Source organism: Drosophila biarmipes, chromosome X (assembly GCF_025231255.1).
Source record: "Drosophila biarmipes strain raj3 chromosome X, RU_DBia_V1.1, whole genome shotgun sequence".
Classification (NCBI taxonomy): Eukaryota; Metazoa; Arthropoda; class Insecta; order Diptera; family Drosophilidae; genus Drosophila; species Drosophila biarmipes.
In genome coordinates, this window is record NC_066611.1 from 21,698,615 (window position 1) to 21,724,968 (window position 26,354).

General features: G+C 49.4%; 9 protein-coding genes across 12 annotated transcripts; 4 read left to right on the forward strand and 5 right to left on the reverse strand.

Annotated features, from left to right (window-relative positions):
• The first annotated feature begins 4,874 nt into the window (after positions 1–4,874).
• LOC108023191 (uncharacterized protein CG7065) lies at positions 4,875–10,480 on the forward strand. Of its 3 annotated transcripts, none has more exons than XM_017092440.3 (4): positions 4,875–5,170; positions 5,236–7,358; positions 7,432–7,449; positions 8,579–10,480. In XM_017092440.3, exons 2-4 carry the CDS (start codon positions 5,261–5,263, stop codon positions 10,222–10,224), a joined length of 3,762 nt encoding a protein of 1,253 aa, XP_016947929.1. In that variant the 5' UTR covers positions 4,875–5,170; positions 5,236–5,260; the 3' UTR covers positions 10,225–10,480. The 3 variants fall into 3 exon arrangements, with proteins under 3 accessions (XP_016947929.1, XP_016947930.1, XP_016947931.1); XM_017092441.3 differs by having other exon boundaries at positions 5,241–7,358; XM_017092442.3 differs by lacking the exon at positions 7,432–7,449.
• Positions 10,481–10,816: 336 nt separating this feature from the next.
• Positions 10,817–11,833, reverse strand: LOC108023225 (frataxin homolog, mitochondrial). Its single transcript, XM_017092498.3, has 2 exons — positions 11,458–11,833; positions 10,817–11,374 (listed from the first exon to the last, which is right to left on the reverse strand). Exons 1-2 carry the CDS (start codon positions 11,773–11,775, stop codon positions 11,120–11,122), a joined length of 573 nt encoding a protein of 190 aa, XP_016947987.1. The 5' UTR covers positions 11,776–11,833; the 3' UTR covers positions 10,817–11,119.
• A 72-nt stretch (positions 11,834–11,905) lies between these two features.
• LOC108023194 (uncharacterized) lies at positions 11,906–14,584 on the forward strand. The gene has a single exon (XM_017092450.3). It carries the CDS (start codon positions 12,020–12,022, stop codon positions 14,246–14,248), a length of 2,229 nt encoding a protein of 742 aa, XP_016947939.1. The 5' UTR covers positions 11,906–12,019; the 3' UTR covers positions 14,249–14,584.
• Positions 14,585–15,184: 600 nt separating this feature from the next.
• Positions 15,185–19,364, reverse strand: LOC108023228 (histone H3.3A). Of its 2 annotated transcripts, none has more exons than XM_017092502.3 (3): positions 19,222–19,364; positions 16,911–17,206; positions 15,185–16,792 (listed from the first exon to the last, which is right to left on the reverse strand). In XM_017092502.3, exons 2-3 carry the CDS (start codon positions 17,190–17,192, stop codon positions 16,664–16,666), a joined length of 411 nt encoding a protein of 136 aa, XP_016947991.1. In that variant the 5' UTR covers positions 17,193–17,206; positions 19,222–19,364; the 3' UTR covers positions 15,185–16,663. The 2 variants fall into 2 exon arrangements, with proteins under 2 accessions (XP_016947991.1, XP_016947992.1); XM_017092503.3 differs by lacking the exon at positions 19,222–19,364 and adding an exon at positions 17,453–17,641.
• A 624-nt stretch (positions 19,365–19,988) lies between these two features.
• Positions 19,989–21,576, reverse strand: LOC108023206 (dolichyl-diphosphooligosaccharide--protein glycosyltransferase 48 kDa subunit). The gene is made up of 2 exons (XM_017092469.3): positions 21,363–21,576; positions 19,989–21,277 (listed from the first exon to the last, which is right to left on the reverse strand). Exons 1-2 carry the CDS (start codon positions 21,502–21,504, stop codon positions 20,070–20,072), a joined length of 1,350 nt encoding a protein of 449 aa, XP_016947958.1. The 5' UTR covers positions 21,505–21,576; the 3' UTR covers positions 19,989–20,069.
• Positions 21,577–21,630: 54 nt separating this feature from the next.
• LOC108023226 (uncharacterized) lies at positions 21,631–22,685 on the forward strand. The gene is made up of 2 exons (XM_017092500.3): positions 21,631–22,155; positions 22,289–22,685. The coding sequence occupies exons 1-2, from the start codon at positions 21,744–21,746 to the stop codon at positions 22,423–22,425; spliced, it is 549 nt and encodes a 182-aa protein (XP_016947989.1). The 5' UTR covers positions 21,631–21,743; the 3' UTR covers positions 22,426–22,685.
• A 137-nt stretch (positions 22,686–22,822) lies between these two features.
• On the reverse strand, positions 22,823–23,402 carry LOC108023230 (uncharacterized). Its single transcript, XM_017092505.3, has 2 exons — positions 23,227–23,402; positions 22,823–23,158 (listed from the first exon to the last, which is right to left on the reverse strand). The coding sequence occupies exon 2, from the start codon at positions 23,147–23,149 to the stop codon at positions 22,916–22,918; it is 234 nt and encodes a 77-aa protein (XP_016947994.1). The 5' UTR covers positions 23,150–23,158; positions 23,227–23,402; the 3' UTR covers positions 22,823–22,915.
• Positions 23,403–23,509: 107 nt separating this feature from the next.
• Positions 23,510–25,220, reverse strand: LOC108023205 (zinc finger protein ZPR1). Its single transcript, XM_017092468.3, has 2 exons — positions 24,429–25,220; positions 23,510–24,371 (listed from the first exon to the last, which is right to left on the reverse strand). Exons 1-2 carry the CDS (start codon positions 25,108–25,110, stop codon positions 23,671–23,673), a joined length of 1,383 nt encoding a protein of 460 aa, XP_016947957.1. The 5' UTR covers positions 25,111–25,220; the 3' UTR covers positions 23,510–23,670.
• Positions 25,221–25,305: 85 nt separating this feature from the next.
• LOC127012500 (uncharacterized) lies at positions 25,306–26,322 on the forward strand. Its single transcript, XM_050890500.1, has 2 exons — positions 25,306–25,314; positions 25,601–26,322. The coding sequence occupies exon 2, from the start codon at positions 25,626–25,628 to the stop codon at positions 26,226–26,228; it is 603 nt and encodes a 200-aa protein (XP_050746457.1). The 5' UTR covers positions 25,306–25,314; positions 25,601–25,625; the 3' UTR covers positions 26,229–26,322.
• Positions 26,323–26,354: the final 32 nt, after the last annotated feature.

The window sequence follows — 26,354 nt, forward strand, 5'->3', positions numbered from 1 at the left end:
AGCGATACCTTTCGATTGATCACAAGATCAGACGATGATAATATACCAAAAAGTAATGTTTGATCCCTAAATTTTTTCTAATGTTTTGAGGTCTTGTTTATAATAAAACCATTCAAAAAATAATATCCCTTTCCAGTTATGGAAGTTGGACTGTTTGAGCAAAAGTGAAGAGGAAGTGGAAGTGGAATCCAGGCGAAAAAACATTTTTTCCCGACTTATTTTTTCGGGAGTCCCGGGAAAAGTTTTGGGATTCGGCTATGACTCCATTGCAACATGTTGCATGTTGGAAATTGCCAAAAAACGAAATATGAAAAGAAATGGCCGCAAAGAAAACAGCAACAAACCATAGCGACAGTAGGAACAAAAAAGGAAGACAAGGTGGCTTCAAAATTTATGCGCCCATGGCGAGCCATTTGCAGTGCTCAACTTTTTGGTACAAACTCCCGTTTACTTTGGCCCCCCTCTCAGCGCCCAACGCCCGACGCCACCCCTTTTTCAACATTCAGCATTCCCACACCCCCTTTTCCATTTCATTCCGCCGCTCTTTGAATTTCCATTTTCATTTTGCGGTTTTTGTTGTTGCGTGTGGCGGCCATCCAATAAATAAAAGGGCCGCAAAGCGAACGCGGAAAAGCCGTTAGGCTTGTCGCAACATAACGGTGAACCGTCGAAATGATCGCAGGAGAAAGAGGGAGAGGAAGAGAGCGCTCTCTCCAGGAGAGCGCACTTAAGAAATCAGCTGACTGCACAGGAAAAAAGAATGCCACACATAAGATCAATTTTACTTTAGAGTTCCTTATGCTTAAATTGAAAATCAATCATTACGGTTTTTTAAAATTACTTTTCGTGCTGTCTTTTTCGCTCAGTGATTTCCTTTAGCTCATCACTGCTGTAAGTTTTTCCTCCTCAAACAGTTCACCGAAGTTATTGTTTATACAAGATGTTCTTTTAATTACAGCTGCGGTCAAAATAATGGAAGGCGGGTGAATAAAACATGAAATATGAATTCAGTTCAGGCGAGCACAAGATATTTTTACCCTTTAATTGCCACGAAAAAGTTAAATATTTTTAAGAAACTGTACAGGTAGGCAAAAGTTTTCCTAAGAACAGTCTTGAGAAGGGTTTGTCTGAATAAAGCACGTGTTCCAAATTGTAATCTGTTGGCAGCCTGTGACCTTTCTTTCAGTGTAAGAGCAATGTTTCAAACAATCCCGCACTGCACTTGCTTTAGTTTTAGTTCCAGCCCGAGTTTTGATTTACGCACTGCGTAACGCATTTTTGAAATCACGACCCAAGTCTGGGGAAAGGGTAAAACTTTTCCGAAGCATCTTTGACCATCTCCCCGCTGCCGCCCGTGGAGTTCCCCCTCTTCGGCCCGATAAATCCAAAGTCCGGCAGCAGCTGGGCGCTTCCGGCGCGGCATTAATGAGGGGGTGGGGCGGCAAAAGGGGCGGCGGCGGGAGACATGTAAGTAGAAATGAAAACGAGGCACAATGAGCACATCCGGCCTTGTTTTGGGGGAGGGGGTGCAAATAGCGATAGGGGTAAGCCTGCACTCTAAAAACAAGTCAGTGCTTTTCCCTCCACTTCCTCTTCTTCTTTTTAAGTTCTAAAAAATAGAAGTAATTTTTTATCTTTCCGTTTTTCAAAATACCAATTGAAATATTATATACTTTGTAATTTTTTTAAATTCTAAAATCTTTAAATTCAATGAACGAATTCCCTTGAACATGTATGTTAATTAATAAGCTTCTGCTATGTTTATGCGGGTTGGCATACAAATAAGTAGGGGTTTGAAAACACTTACAATTCATACATGGTTTCCAAATTATAAAGTATATATAATCTATGAGTGTATTATATTTAAGTACTGTGTGATTTTTTACCAAGCTTATAAACACCCAGTAGAGCACCACCTCAATTACTACCAATACTCCCAAAATGGTTTTCTAAACCAAGACAATCTCAATATTTTTGAATTTTCGAAAACAATTTGTTACGCCCAGCTGGGGCTTTATGCCAGTGCAGCTGTGGGTTAGGTGGGCCAGACAGACGGGCTGCGGAAAACCCCGGCCCCAACGCAGGCCATTAAGAAATTTGAAATTCTTGAAAAATTAGCAGTGCAACAGAAGCGAAGAAGAAACTGAGGCGAGGCGGAGAAGAAAGCGAAACCGGGCGAACTCCTCGCCGAGAATAATTAATGGAATTTTTGAACTTTTAGTGCAGAATGCCTGGGAGACAACTGCTTGAACAGCATTTTCATTGATGCCCTGCTCCTGGCTGCATGCGCCACAAATAAATTTGTCGTCGACTCCCGACGCCCTGGCAGCTTGTTGCAAGTGCAACTGCAAGTGCAACTGCCGAGGTCCAGCCCCCCAAAAAATACCAGGCGTTGTGAATGAAAATAGAGCAATTTGCATTATTCGCATTCGAGCAGATTTCGCTTTAATGAATTGCACACAACTTGCCAAGAAATAAAGATGAGCACAAAGTACGGTATGCTAAATGAGATACGTCTGCATCTGTCTGACTTGGCACTTTGTCTACAGGGGATGGGGACGGGCATGGGGATGGGGATGGTATAGACTGGGATGGGTGAGCATTGGAGTGCATGCATAGTAGCCCCTGATACTGGGTTTGGGGTGTCTGCATCTGTATCCGTATCCGTGTCGCCGCAATCGGAATTCGCTCATCTCCATCAAAGTTAATGCGAAGTATCATTTGCATTCGGCCCGTGCAGATCGCCCAGTGAAAGAGCCACCAACAGCTGTGTGTCTGATTCGCCATATTTCGTTGTCAAAAAGAAGAAGGGGAAAACAAAGCACCATACGGCGAAATTTGGAATGCCCTAGAAAGGGAAATTTGTGATGCCTACTTTTAGACACCCCATTCGCTAAATGGCCTTACTGCTGGGACAGAGTATCCCGAATTATCTTTTAAGTTCGTTAAGATCTGTTGGAATTGACCTTCCAAGAGCACATAGCACGGCATATCTTGGGTTTTGAATCAGAAGTCATACGCAGTCTCGGAATCGTACACCAGGGATTTCAGTGGCACCCCTGTACTTGTGCCTCCCGTAATTCGATCTGGTGAATAAAATCAAAATCGCTCCCCGGCCTGTCTGAATGGTTGCGTATGCCCACTTCAAGGGTAAGTGGAAAAAGGAAAAGCGCACAGACGAGCCATAACTCATGTCGGCATGTTCATTAAATGTGCTACGTTTGTCCAGCTACTGGCAGCGCCTACTGCCTGCCGCCTGCTGCCTACCACACCCACTGCAACTGCCTCTGCCTTTTGCGCCCACTGTCAAATGCACCGGACCCAGGAGCCCGGGCCAGGAGCCAGGAGCCGGGAGCGGCCTTCAGAGGGGGTGGTGGCCGTGGCGGACTCGCATTTTATTGTCTATGTGCGCATATGGTCAGCTCATTGTGCAGTCAGTTGTATTGCCATTATCATCTGCGACAGCCATCAGCGTGCTCATCGTGGGCGATTAATGCGCCCTTCATCCAGTCGCAGATACGTGTTACATCTATCACACATCATAAACAGGCCTGCTTCCCTAAGGCGAACCGCCATCTGGTAGGAAAAAAGTTCGGGTTGCAGGTAGCCCAGGGTGGAGGAGAACAGTATGTGTTGCTATTGGGGGTTGTGGCAGTCCCGGGGGCTTTTGAAAAGGTTTTTTATGAAACTACTTGGATATTTTAAGAAAGGCAAAGTAACATGTACCTCAGGTTAGAGAATAATATTTTGATTTATAACTGAGGGTTATACCCATCACTGGGGTTATTCAGAAGAATTTATTAAAAGGTACTACTTAAATATTATAATAGAGTAATTTTGTATTTTCTATTGGGCGTTATAAAAATATTTCTTTTGCTATGGTAAGTATACAATTTTGATAAGGACACAGCGTGCTCGCATTAACGAAGCTCGACTGTATAGCCCAGGGGTGGGCTCGGTTCGTGGAAATCGCTGAAAATGTGGAAAACCGCGTCCCGTTCGCTGACATTTGTCCTCGGCGGCCTGCAAACTGCACATGTGGCCGGGCCCGCGGGACCCAATGATATTAATGCTGCTGCTGCAACATAGCTACAGCGAATAAAAAATAATGGAACAAGCTGGGATTGATTTAAGCCAGCTGCGGAGACTGCATCAAAAACACATTCCACACCCATCCAATCCAGAGAACACATCGCTCTTGTGCCGAGGCGAGAACAATTTGCACTCGGTGGGATTATGTTTCGGGCGAAAGATAATGACCCTACACATGTAAATATTTATGGCCTCACTTTGAGGAACCAGAGCAACCGCACATTGACTGTTGGATGAGGAAAAACACAACAACCTACGGATATAATTTAACTAAGAAATTTAAAAAAATGAACATAACAGGTATTTGATTTCTTAGAAACCAATAAGAAAAAATATAAATATTTATAAAACATAGAGAGACATTGAAAACTTAAATTTTTGTTTGATCTTAGTTACGTTTAAGGGTATACAATTTTGAAATAGGTAGTTGATTCTTGGAACAAATTGGAAATATATCAATATTGATAAAAAAAGGCATTGAAAGCTATTTATGATCTTGATTATTTTCAAAATTGTGTCCTTAGGAAGGGCAAGTCCTTGGCGTAAAAGTTATATGACATTCTTGTGTTTCTATAATTAAAAATGACACAAATTTAAAAAAGTGTTTATTGAGTACCTTTCAATTTTTTTTTATTATTTATTATTAATTGATTTTTTTCTTTAAAAGAGTTTGTGGCCGAAATTCCGATTGTTATGTCACGGTTGGTGTATCGGCTGCCAGGAGCGTGTCTCCGCTGTGCCCGGAGGGTGACTCCGCTACGGGCATCCTCTTTCCGCTGCAGATGAACGGGCACACTGGAAAGTCAACAAAAAGGAGGAATACATTTTCTGCAGCAATTAGGAGGGGCGGGTAAAAACGGATAGTTAAGCGCTGTAACTAACAAGAACCGTTGAACCGATACCCTGGCATAGTAAGTAGAGGTAACTCCACTGGCGCAAGCCCCACCTGACAAACTAGCAAAGTGAAAAGCGTGAACTCCGAGTGCAAAAGTGTGAACAAGAAAAACCAGAAGAGGAAGCAAAAAAGAAAGAAAAAAGAAAACCGCAGGAATCGCGCAAGCCGGAAGCGATAGCTAAGGTAAGTGCTGACCCTGGGCAACTTCCGTTCACTGGCGTTCTTTTTCGTGTGATTCCCGTTCGCAGGATAGGTATTGGATAGGAGGCGAACATGAGTTTTCTGCCGGGGGAGCCGGTTCCGCCCGGTTTCGAGGAGGAGGACGTGACCCGCACGGCGGTCATTCAGAAGCAGATCGACAACTACACCGGCGGTCCGCTGATCGGCACCGAGTACACCATCGAGCTGCACGAGCCGGGCCACCTGCGTCCGGACTACTTCTGCGTGCTGTGCCAGACCTGCACCGATGGCCGCAGTGCCTTCGTCCACTGGACATCGCAGGCCCATCGCATCAAGTATCTTAAAACGCATTTCCAGAAGGCTCACGAAGTGCTGCAGCAGCTCAAGCGCACGCCCAACAGCGCCGGCGATCTGGTGATTGCCACCGGCAATCTGGTCAAGGCGATTGAGGATCATTTCGGCCGGTCCCGCAGCATGTTGACCGCGTCTGGGGAGGATTTTCGCCGCTTTCGCGCCAAAATGTGCAGCCAGGTGCGGGACAGTTTCCATTGCGATGAGTGTGCTGGCCCAGACTTCGCCGAAGAAGCACAACGCCTGCTGCGCAACTTGAAATCGGATGAGTCTATTAAGATCAGCATAAAGACTAAGGATCTGGGGCCCGCCCCCGATACTAGCAGCAATAGCAAGCGCGATGATGGCAACATAATCTCCCTGGACGCCATCTCCAGTGATGATGAGAACTTCGGGGCTCCATCTGCCCCAGTCGTTCAAATCCCAAAGGAGATGCTGCGCAAGAAGAACCTGGCCGAAGATGCCAGCGGGCGTGGCGCAAATCGCTCGCCCCCGCCCCCTGGCGGTGTGGTCAAGCCACAGCAGCTGCCCACGCCCAAGGAGCTGGCCATACAGGCCTCTATCATCGCCCAGGAGCGCTACAAGTGGCAGAAGTTCCGTTGCATGCTGGAACTGCAGCTCAAGCAGCTGCGCGACGAAACGGAGACGTACGAATCGAATCCCGAGAAGCATCCCGATTATCCGGATGAGTGGAAACAGTTCTGGAATCGGCGCTACAAGCAGCTGCAGGAGGAGAAGAAGTGCGATCCGAATCAGTACGACTACAAGCCGGAGTGGATTAGCTACTGGAAGGATCGCCGCATCGAGCTGTTCAACATTTCGGTGAATAAAATCAAAAAGGATCTCAAGGAGAAGTTCAAGCTGGGCGACGAGGACGAGGAGAAGACCAAGGAGCTGATGGAGCGCTACAAGATCCGTGTGGCCAGTCCGCGGGAGGCGACATCCGGGGCCAGCGCTGTCAATCGCCACAAGCAGAACTTTCGCAAAAATCGGGCGGCCGGTGGCGCGGCTGGAGCTCCTGAGGCTGTCATTGATATCAGCGATGATGAATGCTCCAGCCCGCCGAGTCGTGGTCGTGCTCCCTTTGGTCGACGTTCCCTATCCCGCTCGCTGTCTCCGAAGCGTGGCGGAGTAGGAGGACGTCGTCCCCTTCGGCGCTCCCGCAGCCGTTCGCCCCGATACAGCTATCGGCGAGGATCCTCGCGCTCACGATCGCGTTCCCGCAGCCTGAGACGCAGATCCCGCTCGCCGCTCTACTATCGGCAGCGCGACCGTCATGGTCATCCCTCTAGGGAGCGAGCTCTGTCGCCCGGCCCCAGGGATTACGCGGATCGCCGCAGCTTGGAGCGGGAGCGCTCTGCCGAGTACTACTCCCGCACAGATGGCTATGCTCGAGGGCCACCGCGCAACTACGATCATGTGGAGACATTCCGCGTACTGGACTCGCGGGTCTATCCCGAATACAACATGCCCAAGGTGCGCTCGATTTCGCCAGCCGTCTCGTCCATCAAGGATAAGGAGCCCTCGGAGCCGGTCGAGGAGGGCCCTCTGACCGTGGTCAGTGTGCTGCGCATGCTCTCCGCAGTCGAGGAGCACCTGGGCAGCCTGGGGCCCAAGGCCCTCAATCTGCTCAGCAAGGCGCTGGCCATGGAGATGGCCAAGCCGAATGCCGCCGACGATCTGCTGTTGAACGACGACAACTGTGTGTTCCTCGAGACCACCAAGGAGAAGCTGAAGGGCATCCTCATCGCCGAGGTGCTGGACGATCCGCAAAAGGTGCGCGTGGTCAAGAAACTGATCACCAACATAGCGGCCATCATCTTCCAGGCGAACGCCCGAGGTAAGTCCGCCCATTTACCCAAGTCCCAGCTCACCCGTACTTCTATCTCTCTCTTTTTCGCGATCGTGGTTAGAGATTAGAGGAGCAGGAGGTAAGTACATGTGAGAGTAGACAAACAAGGAGGCCATCCGGATGGCCCTTGCCCCTGATTTACCCTCGATAAGCCCTCTCCTTACTAGTGAAGTTCCAAAGTTTACCTCCGTTTCGACGTATTGTGAGTTGTGTGCCAATCGGTTGAATACCTTAGGTTCGGAGTTCCAAAATATTCAAATTCGTTTTCGAACGGAACCAGTTTATGTGTTTTGGTGATTAAGAAATATAAGTTAGATTTTTTGATTATTTTCGTATACTAACCCCTGCGGTTTAACACTAAAAAATTACGTGTCTTTCGCATTACGTTCCTTAATCATAGCATATACGAAATAAATGATGCCGACTGTTGTTTGGATCAAACTGGGATTAATATGTTTGATATCATATTTACATCGCATTTCACTTTGGTTCTTTCCAACTATTTCACAAATAAAGCACTTCTTTCGGGGACAGGTCTTTGAATCGTAGATGTTTTATTTAAGTCTCTCGTTTTGTCTACAAGGTTAAGAAATGGTGTGATATAAATATTTTTTGAATCGCCGTTTGTTCTGGCAACTTTTGGGAATTTCTGGATTGACTTCCAAGGTTGAGGGGTTCTCACACAACGAGTGTACTACTTTTCATTCGTTACGCGTTTTGTTCCCCATATTTCTTACTATACCTACTTTCTATAGCTGTATGAAGGTTATTTCAACCGGACCTGCTTGAAATAAAGAAATAAAGGTCGTTTTTTAATTGGGCAGGTCCTACATACTCAGAACTTCTATGCTGGGGGCTTATTTATACGTTTTTACCTTAATTGGGTGGAGTCTTGAAGTTTTGATACCCAAAACATTGGCGAATCGCTGTGATTTTCACAGGCGTCTGTAAATATTCGGTGCATTCGATTTACGGTCAGCTTTCCCCTATTTTTGGTGGGTGTGTGAACAAAGTGTGCCAACGAACCGCCAGCAGCCAGTCGCCAGACCAATCCACACCACGTCCATAAGTATAAATGTAATTTGCGTAGTTCCGTGCGATACCGACTTCATTTGCAGAGATCTCAATACACACGCTGCCGATCCTAACTGATTGTTTTCTTTTGTGTTGTTCCCTCCCCCACCCCCCACCGTGACCGGATGATCTAGGTATAACCGATGTCGCCGAGGCCAAGGTCAAGGCGAACGCCAACCCGGCGCCCATTCAGCTGCCCTTCGACCGGAACGTGGTGGCCCCCAAGCTGGCCAATGCCCTGGTGCTCAAGGGCTACTACGACGTGAGCACCGGCGACATGAACAACCTGCTGCACTTGCTCGCGCTGCTGGTGAAGACGGACAAACAGCGCCGCCAGGCGGACAAGAACCATGGCCTGACATTCGAGGAGATTCAGGCTAAGCTCGGCCTGCAAAAGGAGACGCCGGCCGATAATATGGGCATCGATCTGGACGAGCTGATGAAGGAGGTTGAGAACCAGCTGAACAAGGAGTCCTTGGACGTGGTTGCCGCCGTTCCGGCAGCAGTGACCAAGGCTCAACCGGACGCCGCCGGCGCCGGTGGCGGCAGCAACGGCATGGAGTCGCTGACCGACTCCGATCTACAGACCCTGCTGCAGAACTTTAAGTTCTTGTCGAACGAGGAGCAGGTGCACCTCATTGGCCACCTGCGAAAGCTGGAGGTCCAGGAGCCGTCGCGCGTTGAGCGACTGCGCAAGTATGTGAATCTGGCGGAGCTAAGTGGTGATGGCGAGTCCTGCAGTGATTTCCTGTCGCGCGTGGTGAACATTGGTGGGGCAACGAAGGCGCCGGTGGAGAAAGCAAAGTCCACGACTTTGCTAACGGGGAGCTTGGCCCCCTCTTCATCCTCCTCCGTCGCCGCTATCGCCTCATCATCATCCTCCGCCTCCAAGATGGTATCTCTCTTCTCGCTGACCACGCGACGTCCCAGCACGGATCGTGAGCGGGATCGCGACATGTCCAACCTGCCCATCAACAAGCAGCGACGCGGCCGGAACACGCCCAGTTTCATGATCGATGACGATGACGACGAAGACGACTATAACTTTGACGACTTGGTAATGAAGGCCTGCGATTCCAATGGCAACGGTGGTGGCGGACAGGGCGGAGGTGGCGGCGGATCCAAAAAGCCAGGAGGGGCGCCCATCATACCCGTGGAGTCATCACCGAATGCCCTTACTTTCAAGCCAGCAGCTGCCTCGAAGATCTCGCTGAAGGACACCGAAAGCATCATAGCAAACCTGATGGGCACATTGAGCAAAGGCGGGAGTTCTGGAGGATCGAGTGGCGGCCCCTCGGCGGGTAGTCGCAACTTAATGTTGAACCAGCAGCAGCAGCAGAAGAATACACCGCCTAAGGCGCCGAGTATGAGTCAGAAGTCAGGCCAGAACCATGGCCAGCAGCAGTCGCCGGGAGTTAGTTATTCGGGCTATCCTGGACAGCAGCAGCAGAGTCGGAACTTTAACCAGGAACCGCAGACTCTGATGGGCAGCATGAGCGGCGGACCCGATTCCAGCCAGTATCCAAATCAGCAGCCCTACGGCGGCGGCGGGGGAGGCTACCATCCGTATGCGGGCAATGGTGTGCAGCAGAACTATGCGGGCATGGGCCACGGACCTGGCCACGGCGGCTACGGTGGCCATGCGCCCGGGCCAATTAACCCTTGGGTCAACAATGGACCGCCGCAGCCGCCACCCTTTAACCAGATGCCCCAGAACTTTTTGGGCGGCCAGCAACAGCAGGCGCCGCACTATAACAACATGTTCGGGGGTCGTCATTAGAGCCACTAAGTCGTAGGTCAAGATTCTAGAACTATATTTTAAATCACAACGATTTAAACATAACTATAAACGAGAAAAATCCCTTGAAGTGCCCGTGTACGCGCGTGTATGCTAGTTGGCAAGTGATTTAAAACCTTTTTTTTAAGTTCGGCACGAATGCAGCTTTTTTTTGCTTTGAATGATACTGATCGGAGAGAACACGAAAATTATATATGAACAGCAAAAGAATAAAGAAACACAAATGTTATCACTTTCACCGACTTTCGTTTAGCAATGCACCTGGTTTCTAGCTGAGTTTAAAATTCTTCTATTAATTGGGATCTCGCGGTTTTTGCTTTAAGAATAAAATAAATTCTGGGGCTTGAAGACCCTTCGGGTTTAAAATTGAAGTGGATTGGAGTTAGTAAACGTAAAACGACTAATCCGGGAGCGAAAAAGTTCGTGGCTCTCAAACAAGTTATAAATTGTTGAATATCAGACTGAAGTGTGGATGTCCCCAGATGTCCCCAAACATTTGTTTGAGATCTAAGGTAAATTCGTGTATTCTGGAGCCTAAACACCCATTTTAAAACTATGCCATGAAAAAACAGTATTTGAGTCTTTATAAGTGTGTTAAATCTGATAAACTACTCACTTTTATTGAAACTATCACAACACTATGCACCTGCTCTCCTTATTACTCATCATGAGCAGGCGAAACCCATAAGATCTGATAACCGCACCCCTAATAAATATAATAAATCGAAAGCAAAGCTCTGAGACTTTTAATGGAGGAAATGGGCGTATTTTGGTCTGGTTGTTTCATGGTTTTCGAGAAGGACATACCTAACTGCTAGCAGATCAATAAACATAATCAGGTCGCACGCTTTAGCAGACTTTATGGTGGTACGGGGGTTCAACTACAGTAGGGCAAGTGCAGAAAGTTCACTGACTGGGAGCTCAGTATGCTGGGTATCTCCTCCTGCAGCAGTTCGTGCAGCGACTGGCCACTGTGCTTGTAGATCCACCTGCCCGCCGCCTCGGTGCCAACGAAGTCGAATCGCTTGGGACCGCTGGTGGGCGAGCTTAGCCAGATCTGCTTGTTGGGCGTCTGTCGGTTGATCACGTAGGTGCCGTGCTTCTTTCCCAGGTTCACGGTAAGCACGCCATCCTGCGGGGATGCATGGATGCGGAAACCAATGAGATTATGGCAAAAGGCGTGATGTAACAGGCGTTATGGGGGACGAAACTTACGCCGTAGGCCACATCGGTGCCCTGGAGCTCGGAGGCGTTCTCGGTCAGCTCCTCGAAGTAGTCGCACAGTCCGTCCAGGGTGTCCGAGCACACGCGCTCATAGGTGGCACTGTCCAGGGTGGACTCCGCCTCAATTTGGCTGCTGAAGAGGCGCCGGCTTGCGCTGGGTGCCGCCAACTGAATCGCCGATGCGCCTGCAGTGGGTGTCCCGGAAGAAACCCCCTGGCTGACGGTTTCCTGGGACACTGGACAGCCTCCAATGGTGGGCAAACATCTGGGCCTGCGGCCCAGACGGGCGAGCAGCCGACCGGCAAACATTGTCAAACCCTTCGTTTTGTTTATATTTTACTAATAGTAACCGTGGGGATGCCAACTTGCTCAGAAGTGATTAGCTTCTGGTATTTTCCAGTAACCACTTTTATTTTAGTATACACCAACTATCGATAAGTCATCGATATCTCCCCACCTCTAGCACCAACGCCGACAGAAAATGGCGTCCGCCTGAAAATTGTTGTCTTTTTCGCACAATATCCACGCTCATTGACCAGGAAAACGCGAAAAGATGGCCCTGCCCAGCAACTACAAGCAGATAGCCGTGGGCGGCCAGGGTCCGGGTCCGGCCACGCCGCTGCAGGGCGTCGTGGGAGGCGGCGGCGGTGGCACCAGTGGCGGCAGCCGGTCGCGCTCATCCGGCGGTGGCGGCGGAGCCGATCGCAACAAGGACCAGACGCCCATCTTCACGCACAGCAACTACGGCAACCCGGCCTTCACGCCGCAAAAGGTGACCAAGTCGTCGAGCAGCAAGAACCAGAACGAGTCGCGGCTACCCAAACCGCCCAAGCCGCCGGAGAAGCCCATCCTGCCATACATGCGGTACTCGAAGCGAGTTTGGGACAGCGTCAAGGCCCAGCATCCCGAGCTGAAGCTCTGGGAGCTGGGCAAGAAGATCGGGGCCATGTGGAAGCTGCTGCCCGAGGAGGAGAAGACCGAGTTCATCGACGAGTACGAGGCGGAGAAGCTGGAGTACGAGAAGTCGCTGAAGGCCTACCACCAGACGCCCGCCTACCAGGCCTACATGTCGGCCAAGAGCAAGGTGAAGACCGACGTGGACATGCACGAGACTCCGTCACGCGGCGGCGGCAGCAAGTCACAGCACGAGCGGCGCATCGACATCCAGCCGGCGGAGGACGAGGATGACCAGGATGAGGGCTACACGGCCAAGCACCTGGCCTACGCCCGCTACCTGAGGAACCATCGGCTGATCAACGAGATCTTCTCGGAGGCCGTAGTGCCGGATGTGCGATCCGTAGTGACCACCACCCGGATGCAGGTGCTCAAGCGGCAAGTCAGCTCGCTGACGATGCACCAAACCAAGCTGGAAGCGGAGCTGCAGCAGATGGAGGAGAAGTTCGAGGCCAAAAAGCAGCGCATGGTGGAGTCCAGCGAAGCCTTCCAGGAGGAGCTGAAGCGCCACTGCAAGCCGGCAGTAGACGAGGACACCTTCCAGAAGATGGTGCACCGCATGTACGAGGACATCAAGCGCGATCGGCAGCGACTAGATGAGCCGAGTGCGAACAACTCAACGAATCCGGCTGCTGCCACGGCTGCTGCCGCTCCTGTGACGAGGAGCGAGGAGGCAGCGAAGCAGTCAACTCAACCGGGCCAGCCAAGTGCCACGCCCGCTACCCAGGAGCCAGCGACTGCAGTGCCGCCCAAGGAGACACCGCCAGCTGTAAAGCCAGCCACGCCAAATCCCACACCGACAGCGACGCCCACTCCCGCACCAGCGGTGCATGTCCATGAAACGGCCAGCAAAACGGACCCCGAGCCCATGGACATTGAGCCGCCGCCAAAGCCGTCGGTCCCACCGCCGCCCATTAAACCGGAAAAGCTGGAGATGGCCGCTGCCCTGCCGCCGCAGTCTACGCTCGTTGAGCCCCCGAAATCAGAGCCCGCCAAGGTGGTGGCCCAGCCCGGCAAGGTACCCACACCAGTTCCGACGCCCACGCCACCTCCAGAGGTAGCTCCAGTGGTGACCGGAGCACCTCCTGCGGCGACGACAACGACGACGACTACACCCACGCCACCGCCGGTGCAACAGCAAGTGCCTCTGCCCCAGCAACAGGGTGGCCCAGCTCCACCGCCAGGCATGCCTCAGATGCATCCACATCCTGGCCACCCGCCGCCCGGCCACTCCCTGATGCCACCGCACATGGGGCCACACCAGCCGCCACCAGGAATGCCGGGTCTTCCACCTCCGCCTCCGCACACGGGATATGCCAACTACGGCGGACCACCGCATGGCCCGCCGCCTGGTCCACCGGGTGGACCCGCACGGCCGTACTACCAGCCCCAGTACGGAGGACATCCCACACCGCAGCCCTACTACGCGCCCTTCTCGCCGTATCAGCAATCCTACGGCCCGCCACCAGGGTCGCACTACATGTCACCGCGCCCGCCGCCGCCACAGCACAATGGTAATCCCGGCCATCCATATGCGCCCGAGCACGGAAGCAATCCGCCGCCGCCACAGCAGCAACCGCCACCGGGTCACCTTCACGAACAGAGTGGAGGCCCAGGTGCCCCAGGTGGAGTACCAGGAGCAGCGGCGGGAGCCACAGCAACCCCTGGGGGCGGAGTATATCCCACGCCCGGGGCAGGAGCGGGAACGGGAGCACCGCCACCAGCTGGAGGAGCACCGCTGGGCGAGGCAGCAGTAGCTGGCGGAACTGCACCCCCGGCAGCGGCGCCCGGCAAGCATCCAGAGACGGAGAAGCACGAGGCGGACTAAGGCCAGGAGGAGGAGCCATTCACCTACCTCCTCGCACCCAGATCCTAGTTGTAGTCCCTAAATTATAGATACATACATCGATCCCTGTGTTGTAACATAGCTGTCCCCTCTCGCAACTCCGCCTCTGTTCGCTGTGCACCGAAAGAAAAGCTCCCTCAACTTGGAACCCCTTTTAAGCGATCAGAAGAACTTCCGCATCCAAACCCATTCTCAATTAAGTTTAATACACTTTTTTTTAGCGAGGCCTAATTTTAATATTTTAATAATTGAGTGTGCGTCGCATTCTGGACTGTATGCTAAATATACGAGTAAAATAAATGTACGTTTAAATGTAAATGATGAAATCGTCTGATGTTTAAGATTTCCGACTCTGCGGGGTTCAATTTGCAAGTTAATGGGAATTCGGAGGAAACTTCTTGAATAGTGGACTCGATTTCATGCAGGAAAATAAAATTGTATTATGATCTTAATAAAAGTAATGGAATAATTCCTTTTTATAATTATTATTTTGTATTTTAAATGCCTAATGAAATTTTTAAAATTTCTTAAAGTACGTACATCATTAACCCTTCTGGGCTGAGTGCTTTAAATGAACCGCAAAGAGGCCTAACCCTTAGTCGGCCCTTGTTGATCAAATCCGCTGCTAGGTGGCGCCACTTGCTGCCAGCCTTGAAAGCAAAGCAACAACAAAAAGGGGAAGCGCCAAAGCCACCCACACACACACAAGTGCAAGCGGCCAAACTAACACGAGCACACGTTCAAGATACACAAACACACACACACGCACCGAGATTATCACACGTAAACAAAGCGAATGACGTTTGCTTTTGATTTTGGAGCCAACTGTACCATCGCAGTACACCTTTCCCCCTCGCCACCCTCTTTCTCCGCCTATTTCCATCCCGCTTTCGCACAAAATAAAACATTTTGTTGGTGTTGGGTTTTTTGGTTTCTTCTATAGAAAAAACCGTTTATTTTTTTGTTATTTTTGCTGATGTTTCCAGTTATTTTTGCTGTTGCTGTCACTGCTTTTAGTTACTTTTTGTTTATGGGGACTGTTTTTTTGGTGCTTATTGGTTCTTGAAGCTACGATACGATATAGACACACAGGTTTAGCCCGACTTGCTTAAATGTTCAATGTGAAACTAGTTATCGACACCAATTTACACGTATATATAATATCTATGGGCGTTTACGATTGATTACTTTGCATGTGTTTCAACTACATAAGTATAAATCTTGAGAAATATTCAATGCTTGCTCTGATTTGCCTTGTTTCGGTTATTGTTATTCGATGCTCTTCCAAATCTATAGATGTGTGTTATTAATTGATTGCTGAATGCTGAATCATCCTTATATCTGTTCATCTTTCTCTCCGCTTCTCCGCCTAAACGTATAAAATGCGTGTAAATCTAAAACCTTATTTAATCAACTAACTCTGTCACGCCCATCCCTCTTCGTTTCATATATATTATAATACATGATAATATATATTTTACGCTGTTTGTAGTTTGCAGTAACGAAAGGTGAACAAAATGAGAGTATTAATGCCTAGTGTTTTTCGTTTCTAGATATATATATATATATATTTATGTATATATGCATATACGTAAGTGTAAAGTTAAGTGTACTCAATTCGGTCTTCGGTGTTATATGTGGATATCATCTTCATCATATGTTAAATGCCGTGCGCCTCCGGGTGACCGCCAGAAGGCCACGCCCCGCCGCCCGTCCAAGCAGCCGGGGGAATCCCCGCCGAGCAGTCCGCCACCGTCTGTCCGCCTTGCCACGTCCAGCTGGCGTTACGTTGGCCCCGATGCCCAGGTCCGCGAGCCCCGGCAGCCAGATGTTGAGCTCCCCTTTTAGGAAATAGAGTAAAAGGGAGGAGCAGGCGCCTCAAGGACCGCGGATCACTTGAAATCGCGGTCTGCCAGCCAGCCAGACAGTTGTTGGAGTTTTTGGTGGCGGATGTTGCAGGCGGACAGACGACGACGGCCACTCGGTGGAGACCTACTCCTCCGCCGTAACTATTGGTGGTGGACCCGGCGGAATCGGGCGAAAAGGAGCGTGGTATCATCACAGCGAGAACGAACCGTCGACGCACAGGCGAGAAAAAAAACTTAATAACTAAGATATAATAATAATAAGAATTACAAATATTTTAAGCATTACAGTAATGTGTGTTGTTGATGTTTTGTGTACGGTGGCGCTAATCGCATCGGCATTCCGACGATCCGATTGGCCAACAAAAGGATGATAAATGTAAACATGTAAATATGAATAGATCGAATCCAAGTGTCGCTGCTGGTGCTCTTGCTCAGGCTCGTCTCCCTCAAAAAAACATAAATCAGAATGGTCGGTTCGGGGATGGACGACAGCGATCGATCCGATAGCTGATCCTCGGGATGATCCAGCTTAAGCACGCTCGCCTCGGATGCGGCGCGCCAACTGGATGTCCTTAGGCATAATGGTGACGCGCTTGGCGTGGATGGCGCACAAGTTAGTGTCTTCGAACAGTCCCACTAGGTACGCCTCAGAAGCCTCCTGCAAGTCGAATAAACAAGTCGTACAAGCCATTAACAATCAAACCAAGAGTGTAGCTTGTTAAACCCCCGTTTAGCCCTGTACTACGCAAACACCCAAAATGGGTCACAACTCTCACCTGAAGAGCTCCAATGGCCGCCGATTGGAAACGCAAATCGGTCTTGAAATCCTGGGCAATTTCACGAACCAGTCGCTGGAAGGGGAGCTTGCGGATGAGCAGCTCAGTCGACTTCTGGTAACGACGGATCTCACGAAGGGCCACGGTTCCGGGACGATAACGATGGGGCTTCTTCACTCCACCGGTGGATGGCGCCGATTTACGGGCAGCCTTGGTGGCCAGCTGCTTACGAGGAGCCTTTCCTCCGGTCGACTTACGGGCGGTCTGCTTGGTACGGGCCATATTAACTTCTTAAACTGCAATAATGGAGAGAATTGGTAGCACAAAGATTAGATCACTTGCCATAAAGAGTTTTAAGGTGTCATTTTGTTCAACACCGCGCATTTTTGTCTTCTACATGTATCTTTGGAGCTAGGATATACACACAATGCAGCTCTTCTGCCAACTCTAAATGCAATCTTGAGTTATTTTTGGCGTAGAAATCCAATTAGACTTTGCATTAAACCCATCGTTTAGTTTTCTGTTTGATTTACTGAAATTACCACTTGTATGTAGCTGTGACAAACAACACGGCGATCCTTTCCAGGTAAAAAATAAAACTCGACTGCGGGGAACTTTTCACGAACTCTGAACTTTTCGGCCAGCACAGGCGCAGTGCAGCAGCCTGCACGAAGGTGCAACTGGCCAGGATATAGACTGAATAGGAATTTACGGGTGGATATGGGGCGGTAAGCCAAAGTTAGGACCGATGCACAGCGCCGAAGCGCTGGCGGCCAACTGACGACGAGCCAAGACTCGTGGTCACAACGAAAACGAGGGTTGAACGTGAATTCGTCGAGACAGCTGCCTCCTTTGCCCCCAGCTATTTTTTCATCTTCTGGGAACGCAGCACTCGAGAAACTTCCACTTGAATGGGGAAAAGAAAAAATCGTGTCTCGGCAGCACACACAGAGGAAAAAGTGGGATTGTTTTGCATCTCACATCATGTTTATAAAAATAGAAAAAACGATGCTTACGAATTTTGATCATTTTAATGCGATTATTAATGCCGTATAAAAATATATCACACCAAGACTTAGTATAAAAACCCTTCAAGAAATGGATCACCGTCCCTCGATCACCAAATGTGATGTACATATTTTAGTTATTCAAGTGATTAGTTAACCTATGGTTAACTTACAGAGTCTCAATTGACGCTCCAGTTAATAAGACCTAATTATACAGATTTTTCTCGCCGTGTAACAATTCCACGATCGGGCACCACTTAAAAATCTTTTCTTTTCTTTGCGGGCAAACAGCGTGAATCGCTGTTTTTTGTGTTCCCCTTCTTTTTGTGTGCTGGCACTCGAGTATTTTGCGTTTTATGTGGAGTCAATCAAGCTGAAGTAATGAGTTGTAGTTTCCAATTTATTACTACTTCTTGTGCAGGCAAGGGGAAAATAATATATAAGCGATATGAGAGAGGAAAATAAATAGAATGGCAATGGGAATGTATTGGGGCGCCAAAAGGGTAAACATAAACAAAAAGAGGGAAAAAGCGAGCGGCAAAACTTGGCGCGCATTAAGAGGCGGCAAGTTGGAGCGAAACAGGCATATGCCCCTACATGTGCACATTCGCATTAGAAAGAGAGGAGCGAAGTGTGAACAGTTAATTGCGTCGTTCCTCCGCTGGCCAGCGTGCATGTGTGTGCGTGCGGAGTGTGACAGCTGCACATCCTACAAAAGACAGCACCGAAAAAAAAAATTATGCAATAATATATGGGCAGGAAGGCAGAGCGAAAGAGAGGGGCATACTGCGCATGACAAGCGCAAACATGCACATTTGCATTGGGCAAGTGAACTTGTGTGCGTGTTTGGTATACACACACAACTCGCGAGCCAAATAAATAAATAAATTACTTTTATCCGTTTGTGCCAGCGTAAATACGATTACTCATACTTTTGGCGCCAATTTTCGGCTCGTTTTTTATTAGCAAATTTTATTAGCGGCTGCAACCTTTTTTGTTGCTGCTCTCCTGCGCGGCGGCCATTTTGGAAAAACAGCGCACCACACTACAACAACAATGCAACCGTCGTGCGAGTACGAAACCCCTCACATCGTCGTGCATTTGTGTGTATCCACCAACGGGACTGTGTGCGTGTGTGTGCGTTGGAAAACAGGGCTCCGCTGGACGGCCGGCGGAGCCCCAAAAACAGCAGAAATCACAAACTTCCATTTGAGGCAACATAAAAAAATACAGCATAGCACACACACACTTTCACCGCCAGTTCCAAGAACAACGCTTAGTAATACTCAGTACGACTCACTCACCGTTGAACACGACAAAAAATGTATATTTTTACGAACGTAACTTTTTTTACACGGAACGAACAAATTCCAACAAACTCGGACGGGAAAAAATTTCACAATGACGAACAGAGTGCCCGCTCCGGACAAATCGAAAAATACCATTTATCTGTCGAAAATATACTAATATATACCATCTTATATTTTAGAATATTCCACTGAAATACCATAAAAATGTCAGTTAAAACGCCTGAATATTTGAATTAGGCATACAAATATATAAAGAAATTTATTCATTTTTTAAATTTTACTTTATATTTCAATATCAAATAGAATATTCAATAGAAGTGGGCAAACAACGATTATGGCACAGTATTTCGTCGAAATATCGGTATCATTCATGAAGTGGCAACACTCTTCAAAATGTGTGAGGCGGGAAAATAGGTTTTTTCAAAATCTTAGATGGTTTTTAGTTTTTGCTTTCGCTTTACCGAAGGTGCCTTCAAGTCAAGTAAATTTTTATCGCAACAGAAACAGTGTTTAATTTCTGAATCTGTTTTCAATCTTATGATCTTATTTTTAGGAATCCTACATCCTTTATTTTAACATTTTTCGTTCATACTAATTTTATTAACAAAGGAAAATGACCGCCCAGCGTTAAAGCTCCATGCTTTCATGCATTTAAAAGACTTTAATAATCGTTTCTTTCGTAAAATTCATAGTTCATTCAAAGTAAAAAATAAACGTGCCACCAAACGTAAACGTTATACCTTAAAACAAACTACATATGCTTCAAATTTTACTGATTAGGCCCTCCAAGCGGGGAACTCCTTTATTTTAGTGAATTGTGTGTTACATTTGGGGTGAGTAAACTACTGCGACTTCTTGTCCTCCTTGGCGACCCTGCCCACTGGCTCGTCCTTGAAGTGGAGAAACACGAACGAGAAGACAAACACGCCGATCATCATTGAGAAGGCGCTGGTGTAGTAGGGGAACGCACTGGGGATGAACCGCTCGTACTGCGTGTGCTCCAGCGGGCGAACCGAAACCTGGGTGGTGCTGTACAGGTGCGTGTATCCAACGCGATCGTAGTCCACCTTGAACTGGTAGACGCCGTAGACGTCGGGAATTTTGAACTTGGCCTGGTAGGCGCCCGAGCTGGTCTGCTTCAGGTAGGTTCGCACGAAGGGATCGATGCGCACGAACTCCAGCTGGATGTCGCTGGCCTTGAAGGCGCGCCACTGACCCTGCACCAGCTCCTCAATGCCAATGGTGTAGACGACGGGATCGGTGATGGTGTACGCCTGGTCCGGTGGCAGCAGCTCGCCCTCCTTGTGGTGCTGCACGGATGCCACACGCAGGCGTCCAGTCTCACCGAACACCCACTGGCTGATGGACTCGGCCACGTCGCGATTGCCGGCCAGTTTGTGGTACACACCGCTCTGGGCGTACTGCACCGCGGTGGTGAAGCTCTCGTCGGAGAAGAACAGCAGCGAGCCGGAGAAGACAACTCGGGCGTTGTTCCTTGCCTGCAGGGCGGCAATAAGAAGCGTGCCACGTCCAACGGCATGCGGATAGTCCGAGACACTGGCCTCGGGATTGTAGCTGTAGGCGGTGCTCTCGGCGGTCAGCAGCTTGAGAACCAGCGGGTTCTCCTTGTCGGCAATGAGTCCGGTGCCGCGGTACAGCAGCGGAGCTGCATCCGCCTGTCTGTTGGCCTTGCCCACGATGGTGTCCGCCTGGATGAGGTTCTTGGCTGCTGTGAGGATGGTGGTGTGCTCGCCAGCATCGCTGACATCGTAGTGCAGGTGATCGATGACCGCCGCGTTCTCCTCGTCCAGCTCGAAGCCGCACTCGGAGGCGAACTCGCGCAGGGCGTCGCCGGACTTCTCGCTGCCCGCCACCAGGACATTGCCTCCATCGTCGACGAACTGGGCCAGGCGCTCCACGCTGACATCGCCGCCGAACTCCTCGACGCTGGGGGCGAAGATGATCACGTTCTTGTACAGATATTCACCGTACTTGGACAGCAGCAGGCTGGAGTCATCGGCCAGCTTGTAGGTCAGTTTGAATCCACGATCTGGATGAGCATGGGAAATGAAAAGTAACTCATATTTTGCCCTTTTTTTTGTCCACGTCAGAGGTTTGCCGGCATTTTAACTCACCCTGCAGCGACTTGAAGAAGATTGAGTGCGTCTCGCGAATGGCCAGGTTGTCCAGCAGAACTAAGGTGTTGGCGTCCGTTTCGAGGACCGCCTGGCAGTGGGCTATTGCCAGAACAAAAACCAGAAGAGCCTTCCACATCATTTCCTTTGATTTATCTCTTTTCTCCGGCTTTTCTGGACACAAAAAAATTGACAAGCGGCAGAGTTGCCAGGGTGTGGCGAGATACCAAAAAATACCAAAGAAACTTACTAACCCAATTTATTAAATATCGACTATTCGATTTAATAATCGATTTTGATTCTAAAAATATAAACAAACCCATTTTTTAAATTTAAATTTTGAATTTGTCAGAAAGCTCCTCGGGCGGAGGACAAATCTTAATGGACATCTTCGAGAGCTTCTGCCGGACGTGCGGCAACGAGTGCCTGGAGTCCCTGGGCATCTACGAGGAGAGCGTCCGGGCGCTGGACAAGATGGTTCCCATCGCGGAAATGCTGGCGGCCTGCCTACCCGCCTCCTTGCCGCCCTTGGACCAATCCGACGACTACCCCAAGCAGATATGCCGCATCTGCGTGAGGAAGCTCTCGATGGCCTACGAGTTCAGCCACCAGTGGCTAGGCGCCCATAGCGAGTTCAACGTGGCCCTGAAGTTCGAGCAGCGCAGAAAGCGCAGCCTGGCCAGCAAAACCCTGTCCCAGCCCTCAACACCATCCCACCAAGGCAAGCCGACGGCTGTCCAGCTGCCCACCGAGGCGGCGGAGCCTGTGATTCCGAAAATCGAGCCGGGAGTGGGTGAGTAACTAGGATAACGCAGCCAGGCTAAACCTTCAAAGATACCTATGTATACCAACCAACCTGTCATCACAATACAATACCCACAGTGTTTGCTAGCTCCTAACGCCAATCCACCTTCAATCTTCTCCAGAACCTGCACCTGCAACCGTAGAAACGAGGACCAGCAGCGAGCCCAGGCTCGGTTTCAAGTGCGGCATCTGCAAAGAAAGCTTCCACACGGAGAAGGCCTGCCAGTTTCACTACAAATTTTCGCACAAGGATCTTTAGTCCAGCTATGCACCTCACTACTTTACTATAAGATGTCTTGCTCACCTACTACAAGACTAGATTGATGACTATCTAGTCGGGAATAGCTTAAATGTATTTGTAATTCTATGCAATTTTGTGTGTTTTTAACTGACAGTCTTGTGCGATATGACCGAATTGCTTTCGCAAGCCCCATCCACTTAGGATTGACCATATTTCATCTCGTACATTTAGATATTTGCCTGGATGGCTACAAATAAAGTGAACTTTGTGGACCCCTAGTTATAAGCGAGTGTTGTATTGAATCCCTTTAAGGGATTGTGGACTTGTGGAACCTGTGCAAACTCTTGGTGGAATCTTGATCGAGCGAGGATAGAGTGAGGTAGCAAGGATCCCCCATTGGTGAACCACTGGACACTGCCTTCTGTACATTTAGTTGGTTTGTTTTACTTAGCTATAGCGTAAACAAATAAATCAAAGATGAGAGTCCGACCATCCAGAGGGCGATCCTCTAGTCGTCCTCGTCGTCGCGGACTTTCTGGGCGCGCGGATCGTCGTGGCGGAAGACGACGTAGCCGAGCTTGTAGCGCCGGTTGTCGCCGTCCTTGGCGTAGTAGTTGGCCACTCCGATGGTGGCCATCACGAGCCCGGCAATGGCCAAGGCGGATCCGCCGACAATGTCCGGAATCTCGTTCCAGGCGCGCTTCAGCAGCGACGTGGAGCCTCGGGCAGCGGATGCGGACATCTTGGAGCTCTGCGGAAGCGGGGCAGCCCGTTGTTAGTTGACCTGGGCTCTTAATAGATCAGCCATTGCATATTTACCAAAAATTAAACGCGTTTAGTTCAGTTACACAACACAAACGGAGACCAAACAGCTGGCGACTGGCTGACTATCGATAGTTGTTATCGCCGCAGGTGACCGAATTTCGATAACTTAAACGTTGGAAAAAGGCTTTTCAAACTAGTGTTTTTTTTAAATTCTAAAGTAACAACTGATTTATCACAGAACCCCGACTAGATGTAGTTTACTTCTAATTTTACTTGATTTCATTTTATTATTTCGTACTAATTCTTTTCAAATAAAGATTAAAAAACCCGTGCCCTCTAATTTTGCTTTTTTTAAGCAGCCTTTAATTTTTCACAATATAATTATCGAGGATAAAAAACAAATTGATCTGATTTGGAATTAAAACTGCTATTGCCTAGACGCTACTCGTATGCCACTAAAGCTGGTGTAAATGCAGAGTTCACCACCCAGGACAATCATCACGCGTCCTGCTCGTAGCCCTCCGTCTTCATGTCATTCAGGCCCAGATCCTCGTTGTCCTCGAAGGAACGATCGTAACGCTCCACAACCAGTCTCTCATCGGGCTCGGCGTCGTCGTCGCTGAGCGATTGCACATATGTGTTGCCGGCCGGATCCTCCAGCACCAGCGTAATGACTTGCTTCAAGTTCATCACATTGTCGAAGGTGTCGAGAAATCGCTGCATCTGGTTCTTGGCCGCCTCGTCCGCCGAGTCGCGGAACAGGGTGCCGTCCAGCTGATCCCGCATGGCCAGCAGCAGGCCCTCAACAGTGGTGAAGCGCCCACACAGAGCATGCGGACCCACCTCCAAGTCCAACTCCGGTATGGACAGGCTGCACGTCTCCGACTTGAGCACGTCGCGCGTCAGATCCTCCTTGCCGGCAATCTGCACCTTGAAGCGGATGCCCTGCGCCTCCACACCGCCGCCGGACTTCACCTCGTTCGTCTTGTGGCCACAGGAGCCGCAGACGGTGGCCATGATGACTACCTCCTTGAAGTGCGGGATATTTGTCAGCTTCATGTTCGTCTCGCAGGGCGCCTGGCAGTTGGGACAATTGGTGGAGAACTGCAGCACCTCGCCGTGCAGATTCTCGATGGGCCACGAATCCTCGGCGATGGGCTTCAGCAGGTGTTGCTCCTCGTGGTTCTGCTCGTACAGGCCTGGAATATAGTTCCCTATGTAGTCCATAGTTGCTTAGCTGCACAGCCGGACCTTACCCAATTGCTCGTTTTGCTGCCGGCTGCGCGAAAAGTGCGACGTCTTCAGCTGCGGGTCGGCGGCGGGTGCAAGTGGATTCTCGACGAAGCTGTTGCCGGAGATGTCCTCGAGGAGCAGGCGAAAAGGCGTGGCCACCTTCTTCAAGCGTTGCAGCCGCTCGATGTACTCGTCAATGGAGGCAGCCGCCTCCGGATGATCGATGCGCCGCTTCTCCTGGTCCTGCGACAAGCCGGCTATCGTTCGCTCGATGATGCCCTCCACGGTGGTCACCTCGCCCTTCTGCGACTGCACGGGTATCTCAAGCTCCACCTCCGGTATGCTGACACTGGAGTTGTCCGAGCGCACCACCCGCCGGTTGAGGTCGGCCACGGACTGCACCTGCAGCTCGATGCGAATGCCAGACTTCTGGATCTCCGACGCCGACTGCATCTCGTTGTTGATGTGGCCACAGTGGTCGCACTTGAAGGACATGAGGACCACCTCGCGGAAGAAGGGTATCTTGGTGGGCAGGAGCCGGGTGACGCCCGTTTGGAAGCAGCTCATGCAGGCGGACTCGATCTCGACCACCTCGTCGGCCTGCTCGGCGTTGATCTCCCGGAAAATGGGCTCCGGGCGGACGGAAGCGGCCTCTTCCGGCGGACTGGGGGCATTGCTGCCGCTGGCGGCGCTCACGGCGGACATGTTTTGGTAGTTATCCACGTGAATAGAGCTATAGAGCTGTTTTTGTTTAAATTGAAAGGGAATACTTTTGCAACGTGAGTGGTTTGGTGTGACCAGCGCAAGACTACGAAAATTTCCCGACTCCGCCACATATATACTGGGCGGCTTTTTCAAAAGCTCGTTCTAGAAACTTCTCGTTTTCCTCTGTACTGCACTGCTAGAATGGTGAGTATTCAGATATGCATCTGCAATTAAAATAGCTTACCTAGGAAATATATTAGTTGGTTTTTTGAATCACTTGACCTGGAACCTTAAAACCTTCATAAAACCCCTTCTTATTTCCCATCTGCATGTTAATCCGGTAAATATTCCTTACCTGATCAATTTTTACCTACCTCAACCCCTCTAAAATGCCAGAATACCAATATATAAACACCCTGTCATGCCAAAGAATTCAGTACCAAGATAACCTTTGCTGTGATCTCATTCATTTTGTTATTTCTATCGCAAGCCAGTGCGAGTTTGGCCAACTTAAAATGGTCGTTTCAAGCATTGATTCCTTGCTGACGGATCAGCTGAAGCTGGGCGAACGGATTCAAAGCATCATTCGAAATTATAAAAAGGATTCTGCTAAAAGAAAATCGAAACCTGGCTACTATAAGGAGCGCCTCACCAAGCTGGAACTTCTGGGGGACACATTTTTCGCAGGAGAGCGTCAAATTCAAAACACCATTCGAGGCATGGAAATCGAACATAAATATTTTAAGAACAACTTCTTCACGATAACGAAGAATGTGCTCGACGACACCAAGGCGGAATTCGCTAAACACCTGAACCTATTGGAAAAGGAGACCTCACCCGGCGTACCTGTCGAAGAAGAAGATATAAAACGTAAATTAATCTCACCCACCAAAGAAGATGTTAAATTAGATATTAAGTTAGAGTCCAATCCAGCAATTAAAAGAGATATTAAATCAATGTTTAGGGAGCAGAAGGTATTAATGGACAGGTTAGACATCATTATAAACAAAATGACTGCCGAAACGCGGTTGGGTCTCAACCCAGTCGCCTTGCCATACTTGAGTGAGATGAAAAGTATGCACATGCAGATATATAACAACTTTAGGGACTCTCAGTAACTCTATTATTAAGTAAAATATTATTGATATTCCTAAGCAGTAAGTTAAAAAATAACAAATTTAATAAACACTCATTTCTAATTGATATTTAAAATGTTCTTATTGGGAAACGGTGCTCATATTACA

Bases quoted from the DNA above. Each gene is read 5' to 3' on its own strand.
- LOC108023226 (XM_017092500.3), top strand. From the start codon at position 21,744: ATGGACATCTTCGAGAGCTTCTGCCGGACGTGCGGCAACGAGTGCCTG. The intron at 22,156-22,288 runs GTGAGTAACTAG...AATCTTCTCCAG, and splicing joins GAAAATCGAGCCGGGAGTGG to AACCTGCACCTGCAACCGTA.
- LOC108023191 (XM_017092440.3), top strand. From the start codon at position 5,261: ATGAGTTTTCTGCCGGGGGAGCCGGTTCCGCCCGGTTTCGAGGAGGAG.
- LOC108023230 (XM_017092505.3), bottom strand. From the start codon at position 23,149: ATGTCCGCATCCGCTGCCCGAGGCTCCACGTCGCTGCTGAAGCGCGCC.
- LOC108023206 (XM_017092469.3), bottom strand. From the start codon at position 21,504: ATGATGTGGAAGGCTCTTCTGGTTTTTGTTCTGGCAATAGCCCACTGC. The intron at 21,278-21,362 runs GTGAGTTAAAAT...ATGCTCATCCAG, and splicing joins CTTCTTCAAGTCGCTGCAGG to ATCGTGGATTCAAACTGACC.
- LOC108023225 (XM_017092498.3), bottom strand. From the start codon at position 11,775: ATGTTTGCCGGTCGGCTGCTCGCCCGTCTGGGCCGCAGGCCCAGATGT. The intron at 11,375-11,457 runs GTAAGTTTCGTC...GCATCCCCGCAG, and splicing joins GCACCGATGTGGCCTACGGC to GATGGCGTGCTTACCGTGAA.
- LOC127012500 (XM_050890500.1), top strand. From the start codon at position 25,626: ATGGTCGTTTCAAGCATTGATTCCTTGCTGACGGATCAGCTGAAGCTG.
- LOC108023228 (XM_017092502.3), bottom strand. From the start codon at position 17,192: ATGGCCCGTACCAAGCAGACCGCCCGTAAGTCGACCGGAGGAAAGGCT. The intron at 16,793-16,910 runs GTGAGAGTTGTG...TTCGACTTGCAG, and splicing joins CGGCCATTGGAGCTCTTCAG to GAGGCTTCTGAGGCGTACCT.
- LOC108023205 (XM_017092468.3), bottom strand. From the start codon at position 25,110: ATGTCCGCCGTGAGCGCCGCCAGCGGCAGCAATGCCCCCAGTCCGCCG. The intron at 24,372-24,428 runs GTAAGGTCCGGC...ACTATATTCCAG, and splicing joins GCAGCAAAACGAGCAATTGG to GCCTGTACGAGCAGAACCAC.
- LOC108023194 (XM_017092450.3), top strand. From the start codon at position 12,020: ATGGCCCTGCCCAGCAACTACAAGCAGATAGCCGTGGGCGGCCAGGGT.